The 12,166-nt window shown below is 41.8% G+C and overlaps 1 protein-coding gene across 1 annotated transcript in view; it reads left to right on the forward strand.

Annotated features, from left to right (window-relative positions):
* SCD5 (stearoyl-CoA desaturase 5) overlaps positions 1–12,166 on the forward strand; it is a 162,908-nt gene that overhangs the window by 85,039 nt on the left and 65,703 nt on the right. Inside the window, exon 2 of the mRNA XM_032149071.2 lies at positions 1,327–1,457. Within this exon, the coding sequence (XP_032004962.1) occupies positions 1,327–1,457 (131 nt within the window). The remainder of the gene's footprint in view (positions 1–1,326; positions 1,458–12,166) is intronic.

The following is a 12,166-nucleotide window of genomic DNA, read 5'->3' on the forward strand; positions in this document are numbered from 1 at the left end:
ATTGTCTTCATGGCTCACTTTCTTGACCTCAAGATTTGCTATTGTAATCAGGTTTTCTCAGCTTGGTAATATGTAATCTCTGGTAAACCCCAGCTTAGGTTTTGAGCCAGAAGAGGGAAAAGGATTGGCTCAGGTGTTTATTCTTATGTCCAGGAAGACAGGGCACTATACTAGGCCAGGGCCAGGTCACATGGCCAAATTCCAGTTGTTAGAAGAAGGACCATGGGAAACCGACAGCCACTACTGCACAGTACAGGCGCTGCTGTGAACCATTGTCGGTGCCATAGGGATAGACAGACAACCATGCAAGTGATCCCTAAATTATTGGAGATTCCCAAAAGGACAGGACAATGTCTGTGGTAAAGGCCTGACTGGGAAATGTGGATTAGAGTGATCCTTTTTTAGCCAATGTTTTTCATGGAGTCTTGGAATTAATTTTATTGCACCCAAGGTCCAGCCTACTGGCAAAATAGAATCACATTGAATTTTTCCATTCTAGATTTTACTTGTTCCCTGACTACTTGATAGTTGAAAAAAAAAATGTTAATAGAGATAAGAAGGCCAGGTATGACAAGGAAAATGACTGTCCATTTCATGGACTCATGACCAAGGTTAAATTACAATAACAAAGGAGGCCAGAGCTTTTTATTTACTGCTGCTTTCTGTGATTTGTGGGCAGATTGTTGTTTGTTTTTTTGCTTTTAACCTTTCTAGTAAGGAATGATTTGTCATGTTCATGAAAACCACATGTATTCAGGGACCGCTTATTCTTAGAGTTAAGGGTAAATCTTGTTTTTAGAACCAAATAAATATAGATTGAGATCAAGATCAGTCAAATACTTCTGGAAGATGTAATATTGTGCTCTCTTTAAATATGTTTATTGACACCAATAATGGGCACTGCCACTTGGAAATATGCTCTTCACATAACACTCACCCTGTCATGGGTGTCAATTAAGAGGTGATGTAGAGCTCAATCTCCACCCTGCTGAGAGTGTATGTGTGGAATTGAATTGTGAATATACATTGACATGGTTGTGACTTTGCATCAAGACTGGCAAGAAACATTAGCAAATAAAAGATTTGCTGTAGGGAAATATATCCAAAGGTCAAAGTTTGCTGAAGAAAGTTCTCTGCTGATGCATGGTACTGGGATGCTACAAATCAATAAAAAGGCTGCCTCCTCTCAAGTTACTGATTCTTCATGTTGCAGATTTCTCCCCTGACACCATTTCACGTGTGTCCCTGTTCAGGAGAGAAAAAGCATGGGGGATGTTTGAAAGCTCAGGGACCATTGTTGACGTTTTCCCTGCTTGTGTCTTGCAGCTTACTTCTGCTTCCTCCTGGCCGCTCTGGGTGTGACAGCTGGTGCCCATCGCTTGTGGAGCCACAGGTCCTACAGGGCCAAGCTGCCTCTGAGGATATTTCTGGCTGTCGCCAACTCCATGGCTTTCCAGGTGAGGATGGAGGGTCCTCTCTGTGTTGGGAGACCCAGTGCAGATGGCAGTATGGGAGGAGGGGAAAGATGGGCTGACACCCTCCACCCCCGTCCTAGACTCAGTGTTCAGGCCCCAAGCACACCCAGTCTGTCCCAAGTTTTTATCTCTTTGTAGCTTTTAGAGACAGTAAAATGTCCCCTGGGGGGGTTGTGTGCCCTAAGGCATGCTGAACTACTGAGGGGAAAGGAGACTCCTCTATCCAGAGCCCATGCTGTGAACATACCCTGAAAGCCTCAACATTTGTCCAGCCCTAACCAGGGCCAAGTTCTGTGATAAGCACACTGGTATGCCTGTAGTATTTGATCCACACAGTAGCCCTGTGAGCTAGATGTTACATGTGTCTCCATTTTACAGATGAGGAGTATGAGGTTCAGTGAGGTTAAAGAACCTGCCCAAATCATATGCCTAAAAAACAGTACATTCAGGGCTAGGCGAATGCAGTCCAGCCTGACTCCAAGTCATTGCTCTTACAAAACCTAGTCCCAAGGTAGCCCTGCGAGGTCATGGTGGAAAAACTATTCCATCTGAAGTTTGAAGACGCGGGGATTTTACTCTGATGGATGCTAGCTGTGAATCACTTCCTCAACTTCAGTTTCTTTATCTGTAAAAATAAGAACAAAACTTCACTCTCAGGGTTGTTATAAAATCAATGAAAACTCTAAGGAGCTATAAAAATGTAAGAGACGGTCATCACTGCACTAGGATTGGGCCGTATTCTTTAAGACTATTCCAGTCTTAGACCATTCCCCACCTCCTTGGGTACTTTCCTTGGGTACTTTTGGTTTGGTCACGGATCTCTGTTTTCCCAGTTCCTAATCTGAGTGAGAACAACTTGTTTTCAAAATTTCTTGTTTTCAATATTTTCACGCATTGGGAAGGAATAGTGGTTGCGAAAAGTGCTCTAGAGTCCAGGGAAACGGGTGACCCAGGAGCTTCCCTGTGGCCCTCAGACACACAGCTTGTGTGGCCACCTCTGCCATGGGCCTCCCACTCCTACGAGACAACCTGATGCAGAATATTTCTCTAAGTGCTCTTGTAGCTCAGAATTCGTTTCCTTATTTTAGGCGTCTCTCATACAGTTTGACTTTTCATAAGGTAAATAGGATATAACACAATAGGTCAATTAGGGAACACAATTGGTGGTGTGTATATATACTGCTTGTAATTGAAGCACAGTCAGGCCTTAGTACTGAAGTCCTAGGAAATAAGCTATTAAGCATAAGGGAGCAGTCGGCAGCTTCCTGGTTCCATGTTCATTTGTTCAGCACTGGCAGTGTGAACTATGCTGCACTTTATTTTGACTTCAGCCATCTTATTTCAGTGTTGTGCTTTCAAAATAATAATTGACCTAGGTCTTAGATGACGTCGAGGACCTAACTTGATAATTTTCATTTCTTGTGTTCAAGCAATCCTTTCTTTATAGCCTCCAATGACACACTCATGTAGTTATAAAACATTTCTATTATTGGACTTTTTTCCGAAGATAAATAACTTGTAGCTGAAGCCTAAAACTCTGATTATTTCTTTTTTTTCATGAAACTATTTGTTTATAACTCAAAATTTGAAAACCTAAGTTTTCTTAACAAAACACCACATAACAGAATATTAGACTGTGATTTTAAATTTATTTTAGGGAGAAAGTACACTGTAGATGGACGTACTCAGGTCCTAGAATAAATTCTTGGCCCTGCCATTTGCTAGATGTGAGCCTTTCTGCAAGTATCAGTTCCTTTATCTGCAAGGGGAGGATAATAATATTTGCCTCACAGAGTTGCTGGGAAGATAAAATAATGAATAAAAAGTACCAAGCTTATAGTAGCGCTTGGTGAATATTGTTCTCCCCTTCTCTTTTATGAGAATTGATACATTGTTTAATTGGTTTCTGTATGCTAATGTCTGTCATATAGAAAACAATTAATGATTGTTAGGTAAATAAAAAATAAATAAACAGCTTTAAAATGTAGTTTTAGAAACCATCAAATTTGAACTATGCATAGTTTTTCAAGGCCCATATTTGTAGTGGATTTTTAAAATTCATTCAACAAATACTTATTGAGCACCTACTGTGTGGCAGGCACTGAGAAGGCACAGTGAGAATAACAATGAGCAAAGAGTCACAAGCCTCGCCTTCATGGAGCCTTTCTGTCTAGTAGGATAGTAGAATCCCCAAAGTTTCCCAGTGGAAATTTCAGTGTTTCATGGACCTGGGGTTTTATAACAATGTCACTTTAGACCTAGGTGGAAGGTACCTCTGTAAGATCAGATTAGGGCCAGGTTCTATAACATGCAGAACTGTGTCAGTGGGAGAGAACTAGAACAGAACTAGAACTAGTCAGTGTCTAGAACAATTTATTTAAACCACTTAACTCTATAAGGAGAACAACCTGGGGAAGTGAAAAAATGCCATGATCTGCCAGTGTAGGATGGTGACTTACAACCCTGACTTAATGCAGTCATTGATTTAGTTTCCTTTTGATAATCCTTGGGTTTTTAAAGATAGTTTCAAAGATTCTCTCCTCTCCTTCACCAGAATGGTCATGCCGTTGGCCAAAATGGACAAGTCATGCCATAGCTGTCTCTGTTTGGGATCAGCAGGGCTTTTGCTGGATGCTACAAACAAGACCTTGAGCATTAAGAATAGTGTTCTTAAAGTTGAGACTTAAACATTTTAAACTCCTTTTCTTTTTCTTCTATAGAAGATGTATGTATGGGGCTGAGGGGCAATAGTAGGAAAGGTGAAGATACTTTTAGTCTAAAAAAATGATGATGGGCTGGGCGTGGTGGCTCATACCTGTAATCCCAGCACTTTGGGAGCCCGAGGCGAGTGGATCACCTGAGATCAGGAGTTCAAGAGCAGCCTGGCCAACATGGCAAAACCCCATCTCTACTAAAAATATGAAAATCAGCCGGGCATGGTGGTGCATGCCTGTAGTCCCAGCTACTTGGGAGGCTGAGACAGGAGAATCACTTGAATTCAGGAGGCAGAGGTTGCAGTGAGACGAGATCACACCACTGCTCTCCAGCCTGGGTGACAGAGTGAGACTCCATCTCACAAAAAAAAAAAAAAAAAAAAAAAATGATGATGGGGCAGGAATGCCTGATAAGGAGCTATAAAATCCTCTGTCCCCTCTGAACCTGAACCCTTGTATTCAGCAAAGACCCCCTGAGTTCCTCTATGGTCTATCCTCCTTCCTTGCCAGTAGGATGAAGTCAACCTAAAGACTGCTTGCAACTTCCTTATAATTTGCTCCAAGTCAAAGATGGACCCAGGTGAGAGATTCCTGTTCTCCAAGAGTTAAGTTTTCACAAGTAAGAGCCGGGATTCGAATTTGTGCTGTCACGCTCATGCATCTGCTCCTGCTGGCTACATCTGGGTCTCTCAGAGACCCAGTCCAACCAAAAGCACCTACTAGATGCTTCAGCCCACTCCCTCATGGCTCATATTTCCTCATCAAGTCATGGTAATGAGGCATTGGATTGAGAGCTGGAAGAGAACTAAAGGGATTTAGTTTAAATTCTCATATTTTACAAAGGAGTAAACAGAATACCAGTGACCTCTCAAAGTTCACACAGCTAATTAGTGGATAGACAGACTGAAACCCCACTCTCCTGATTCAGGCCACCCATTGGATAGTCTTATATGCTGTCCTACAGCATGATTTCTAAACAACATAGAGTTGAGTCTTTTTTTTTTTTTTTAATCCTCTCTGACAGTCTGTCTTTTAATTGGTATATTTAGACCATTCACACTTAAAGTAATTATTGATATGGTTGGACTAATATCTACCAAGTTACCAATTATTGATATAGTTGGATCAATATCTACCAAGTTTCTGTTTTCCATTTGCTGCTCTTTTTCTTACTTTTTATTTGTGTATTCTACTCTTTTTCTATTTTTATGTGGTTTTAATGGACCATTTTGTATAAGTCTATTTTTCCTCTCCTCTCTTAACATATCAATTATACTTCTTTTTAAAAAAATTTTTATGGATTGCCCTAGAATTTGCAATATACATTTACAGCTAATCTAAACTCACTTTCACATAACACTATACCACTTCATAATAGTACCTGCAGTAGCGCAAGGACCTTCTAACAGTGTATTCCCAATTTCTCCCTCCTGTCTTTTACGACACTGTTGTCATTCATTTTACATATCCATAAGCTATAATCACTAAACAAATTGTTACTATTCTTATTTTGAACAAATTATTATGTGTTAGATTAAGAATAAGAATAATAAAAGTTTCTATTTTACCTTCACTTATGTAGATCCAGGTTTCTGATATAATTTTTCTTCTCTCTGAAGAACTCCTTTTACCATTTTTTTGCAAGGCAAGTATACTGGTGACACATTCCCTCAGTTTTGGTTTGTCTGAGAATGTCTTTTTTTTTTTTTTTTTTTTTTTTTTTAGAGACAGGGTCTCACTCTGTCACCCAGGCTGGAGTGCAGTGGAGCAGTCATGGCTCACTGCAGCCTTGAACTCCTGGGCTTAAGCGCCCCTCCCACCTCAGCCTCCTTAGTAGCTAGGACTACAGGCACATAGCACCACACCCAGCTTGAGAAAGTCTTTATTTCTACTTCATTTTCGAAGAGTAATTTTGCTGAGTACAGAATTCTAGGTGGGTGGATTTTTCTCTTTCAACACTTAAATATTTTATTTCACTCTCTTCTTGCTTGCATGGTTTCTGAAGAGAAACCTGGTATAATTCTTCTCCTCACTCCTTTATAAGTAAGGAGGGATTTTTTCCACTCTGGCTTCTTTCAAGATTTTCTCTTTGTCTTTGATTTTCTGCAGTTTGAATATGATAATACCTAAGTATTAGCCAGGCATGGTATAAACCCTAAGTGTAGGGTTTTTTGGTATGTATCCTGCTTGGAGTTTTCTGAGTTTCCTGGAGCTGTGGTTTGGTGCTTGTCATTAATTTGGAAAATTCTCAGCCATTATTACTTAAATATTTTCTTTTTCTTCTTTATCTTTTTTGAGATGGAGTCCCACTCTGTTGCACGTGCTGGAGTGCAGTGGTGTGATCTTGACTCACTGCAACCTCTGCCTCCCAGGTTCAAGAGATTCTCATGCCTAAGCCACCCAAGTAGCTGGGGATTACAGGTGCACGCCACCAGACCTAGCTTGTTTTTGCATTTTTAGTAAAGATAAGGTTTCACCATGTTGGCCAGGCTGGTCTCAAACTCCTGGCCTCAAGCGATCCACCTGCCTTGGCTTTCCAAAGTGCTGGGGTTGGGCCAGGCGCGGTGGCTCACGCCTATAATCCCAGTACTTCGGGAGGCCGAGGTGGGTGGATTATGAGGTCAAGAGATTGAGACCATCCTGGCCAACATGGTGAAACCCCGTGTCTACTAAAAATACAAAAATTAGCCAGGCATGGTGGTGTGCACCTGTAGTCCCAGCTACTTGGGAAGCTGAGGCAGGAGAATCGCTTGAACCTGGGAGGTGGAGGTTGCAGTAAGCTGAGATCGTGCCACTGCACTTCAGCCTGGTGACAGAGCGAGACTGCATCTCAAAAAAATAAAATAACAAAGTGCTGGGATTACAGGCATGAGCCATTGGGCCATTGCACTCCAGCCTGGGGAACAAGACTGAAACTGTCTCAAAAAAAAAAAAAAAAAAAAATTAGCCAGGCATGGTGGCGTGTGCCTGTAGTCCCAGCTGCTTGGGAGGCTGAGACATGAGAATCACTTCAACCTGGGAGCCAGAGGTTGCAGTGAGTTGAGATTGTGCCACTGCACTCCAGCCTGGGTGACAGAGCAAGACTCCGTCTCAAAAAAAAAAAAAAGTCATTGATAATGCCCCTACAAAGTAGGTACTATTATTTTCCTCATTTGATAGGCGAGAAAACAGAAAAGTGGTTATATAACCTATCCAAGGACATTCGGATTTATGTGACAGAAAAGGGGTTTAAATGTAAGCATCTGGACTCCAGAAGTCACTTTCTTACTGCTGTGCTGTAATGCAGTAGTCCTCAGCCTTTATGGCACTAGGGACCAGTTTCATGGAAGGCAATTTTTCCATAGATGGCGGGGTGGGGGGATGGTTTTAAGATGATTCAAATAAATAACATTCATCATTAGATTCTCATACCAGTCCGTGGCCTGGGGGTTGCGGACCCCTGCTCTAATGCCTCTTCCAGTGTCCAAATGTACATTTATCCTTTCAGTCAGCGAATACATGTGTTAAGCATTGTTCCAGGCACAGGAGAACAAGACAGACAAGGTCCCTGTCCTCATAACGTGTATATTACAGTAGGAGAGACAGCAAATGAACAAACAAATGTATTCAGAGAGAGAAGGATATAAAGAATTAAACAGAGTCACATCACATAGAGGGCCAAGGTGGGGCATCTTTACAAAGTGTGGTCAGAGAAGACCTTGCTGAGGAGGTGGCATTAGTGCTGAGACCTGAAGGAGAGGAGGGTAGAAGAAGAGCATCCAGAGGGAGGAGTCAAAGCAAAAGCAGGAACGAGGATGCTGTGTTCAAGGAGCAGAAAGATGGCCAACGTGGCTGGTCCATGTGAGTGCAAGGCCAGAGTGGGGGACAGGGGCCACATCAGTGCAGGGTTCTGTCAGGCAGAGTTCAGATACTGTTCTACATATCACAGGAAGGCACTGCCAGGTCTTAGGCAGGGAGTGACATGGCCTCATGCATTTCCATGGCTTGAGTAAGCCTCAGACCACAGTCAGGAGACCCCAAAGAGTTTGTGCCTGGTTCAGGATAACAGACCATCCCCCAAGGCTGGGTCTCTGTGGGGTGTGCATGTCAAGGAGGGAGACTTGTATGCGAGGCAGCACCCTCAAGTACAGCTCGTGCTGTTAGCAGCAGCATGCAGTGGTGGTTGTGTAGAAGAGAACAAAACGCCAGAACTTTAGTGCAGCTCAGGAATCCTTAACCTTATGTGGCTCTCTGTGGGTTCTAAGTCTCCCTTCAGAAATCCTGTTTCAGTGTTGCCACCTTTCCTAGCCATGAGCCCAAGCTTCAGATGCACAACTTTTCTTCTGCACATCAGAAACAGGTTTGCCTTCCTCCTTTCAAGATGGGTGGGTGTTGTTGGTTTTCTCCTCCATGTAAACAGGCAGCAGCAGAAGTGGCCCTGACCCGGCTGCCCTGACAGGTTTTCCTGATGTGACTTGGGAAGGTGATGTGCACATCATGCCTCACATTGTCTTCTTCCACAGCATTTCACCATCCAGGGCACATTTGGAACATTTGGAAGTCATGTGAAAAGAGCAAATAGCTTGGTCATCTCTAAGCAATGATGACGGTGATTTATCAATTCATTAAAGCATTGTCATTCTATGCATGCTGCATTGTAACCCCTTCCGTCATGCGGAATACTCCGACAAAGTGGTGCAGGTGGGAGGTGGCCTAGCAAGTGAGCGAGAGAGCAAGAAAGAGAGAGAAAGGAAACCAGGAAACTCCCCAGAGGCTGCTGCGTGGGGTACGGCATTTTCTTTCTGCAGTTACCTGGCAGGATTAATTATACTTTCTACCAACAAAAATGAACCTATTAAGGTAGAAAATAAAATTTCCCCACCCCTAAGATGCCTTACTTGCTTATTTGTTGGGGATCTAGGTCAGTGAAAGTAGGTGAGATAAGAGAAATCATCTAAGAAAATGAACCTCAAGGGGATGAAAATGTGACAGTCTGAGCAAGAGGGTGATTAGACGGATGAACAGACCAACCAACAGGGCTAGTCTGTTTCTCACAGCACCATCTCCAGATACGGTGGGAACTCTTTAATGCAGACCTTACCTGCTTTGTACAGTGGATATATTTCTAACCACTTTAAGGCAATTAGATTTTTGTAAACCAAAAAAACCACAATACTTTAAAGAGTTTTTATTTAAAGAAATAGTTGGTAGAGATAATTTTTGTAAACAAATAACTATCAGATTTTATGTTAATTTAGCCTGGCATCTGTGTTGCAAGAAAGATACTGTTGTTGAGGGTGAATTCCACATGCAGTCCTGTCAATTGGGAATCTATTTGGAAACATATTTTCAAGCTTTGTGTTTTATTCTGTCTTCTTTTCCTAAAGATCTTTAGAAGTGCTGCACACAGTGAACCTCCTTAATCATGTATTTTCTCGCAACCTTTCTTTGTCTTAGAACCGCAGAAGGTTAGAGCTGGGATTACAGGAGGTTAGAATTGGGGAACCTTAGAAGCCACGAGTTTAATTCTTTTCTAACAGCTGAATAAACTAAGGCCCAAATGTCTGAGCTTATTTTGTTTCTTTTCCCAAACCGTCTCCAAAAATGTTTATGGACATTGAAGAAGACTGTATTGCAATGCAATTCCTTGACAAGTCATTTCTCCCTGTACCTGTCACCAGCCATGTGGGATGAGACAGCACATTGTCACTGCGTATTCTTTATTCCATTGCTAGCCTGCCAGACACTCTTATGCTGCTGCTTTCTAGGTTTCCCAACTCACTGATTATTTTGCATTTTGGATGATTTCTCCCCCAGCTGCCTTCATTTGCATTTTTCCAAAATCAGATCTCATTGTGATCATTTCTATTCATATTTCTAACCTCTTTAGATCCATCTGTGTTATTCCTCTTTCCTCAATGATGTCTGCAGCACCTCCTAATTTAGTACCAATCAGAAATGTTATTAACAAAATGTGTAAGCCTTGTTCCTAGATATTAATGAAGATACGAAATGAAACAGATCTAACAGACACAGTGAGGCCTTCTGTTTGTGGCCTCTTCCCCACCCCCTTATTAGATATTGAATTGTTTTTCATTATTGGTCCTTGTTTATCAAAGTTCAGGCTTTTCAATCATCCTGTTCCAATTCCCATTAATGCCAGCCAGCGCCCTCATCACAGGATTATCTCAGGAATGCTGCCTCAATGCCTTATCACGCTCCGAAGACACTGTCTACAGGAGTCATTGAATCAGCAGTTTTAATTAATGATAATATTTATTGAGTTTCAGATGCCAAATGGAAATTTCTAGCTTTGCTTTTAAAAACTCTTTTAGAAGGCAGAAGCATTTGATTATTTTTACCTTCTTCCATTTGAATCTTTCATAGCTTTTCATGTAAATCTGCTGTTTAATTACCATTACATTTAAAAGTGCATAAGCCACTATGTACTTGTGAGGAACACAAGTAATATCTAAGAAGTGGCCCTTGGATGAGGAACTTACAATCTAATAGGGCTGGCTAGACTTGTGTGCAATAAAGACTCTTATAAAAAGACAACATGGAATTAAATTGCTCAAAAGTGTCACACTGACTTTTAGGGCTGCAGAAATTTGAATATGGGCTAGGATCATTGGACAAAGCCTACTGCAGAAGGGGAGATTTGAGCTGCACATGAAAAGGATTTGTCTAGGCAAAGAAGAAGAGGAGGGTAGGGAAAACATCTGAGCAAAGGTGGGGAGAGAGGAATGATTAGAACATACTGTATAAGGTCACAGCATAGTTAGAAAATCACCCAGATTGAAGAAGTAAGCTGACAGGGTATAGTGTGTTACAAATCTGGCTACCCGTCTGACATCTCTTATTGGATGTCTTAACTTAGGCTCCTCAAACTCAGCATGCCCCAAATCAAAGTTGTGACTCTACCTTCTCCCCGAAACTGTTCTTCTGTTCTTCTGCTAGCTTTCCCACCAGAAGTCTGGGTATCATCCATGATTTCTCCATTTCCCTAATTATCCCTCACCAATTTTTAAGCCAATCCCTTCAGTTCTGTCACTAAATTACATCTTGAATCTGCACACTTCTCATTTTTACCACCTTTTAGTTCAAGATCAACTTTTTTCCTAGGCTACTGCAAAAGCCTCCTGAACTGGTCTTCTGATTCAATGCTTGCCCCTCTCTATATTGTAGCCAGAGAGAGCTTATTGGAAATTAAACGACTGTCCAGCTAAATAAATAAATAAATATTTCAGTGGCTTAGCATTGTATTTGGAATGAAATCCAACCTCATTGTTATGTTCTATGGGGCCCTGCGTGATCAGGGCCTTGCACACCAGTTCTCTGTGTCCACCCCAAGTTGGTGTACTTCAGTGTAATTCTGACACTAACCACCCAGGGTTAACATCAGATCCCGCAAGTTAAAGGCTGAGTGCTCTACATGGCTGTCCCCACTTCTGACGCCTGCTGAAAGGGCTGCAGAACAGTAGCGGGGTCCCCAGGCTACCTGTACTTCTGAATGACCAGTGATAAGTTTGGGGGTTTCCACAATCTCCTTAGGTTTGATAATTCACTTGAACAACACGCAGAACTCAGGAAAGTCCTATGCTGACGATTACAGTTAACCCTTGAACAGAATGGGTTTGAACTGCGCAGCTTCACTTAAATGCATGGATTTTCTTCTGCCTCCGCCACCTCTGAGACAGCAAGATCAGCCCCTCCTCCTCTCAGCCTACTCAATGCGAAGAAGACAAGGATGAAGACCTTTATGATGATCCACTTCCACTTAATGAATAGTAAATATATTTTCTCTTCTTATGATTTTCTTTTCTTTTTCTGGATCTGCAAAGAGTTATTGATTCAAAGTTGCCACATGGTGGGGGTACAAACATTCGTCAGTCACTGTGCATGCAATTGATGACATTTTAATTTGGAGGCAATTACCACCAAAGATCTCTTCTTTCATTAAAAAATAAAATAAAATTTTCAAAGCCTCTTACAGGC

The sequence above is a fragment of the Hylobates moloch genome, unplaced genomic scaffold, assembly GCF_009828535.3.
Source record: "Hylobates moloch isolate HMO894 unplaced genomic scaffold, HMol_V3 SCAFFOLD_2, whole genome shotgun sequence".
Classification (NCBI taxonomy): domain Eukaryota; kingdom Metazoa; phylum Chordata; class Mammalia; order Primates; family Hylobatidae; genus Hylobates; species Hylobates moloch.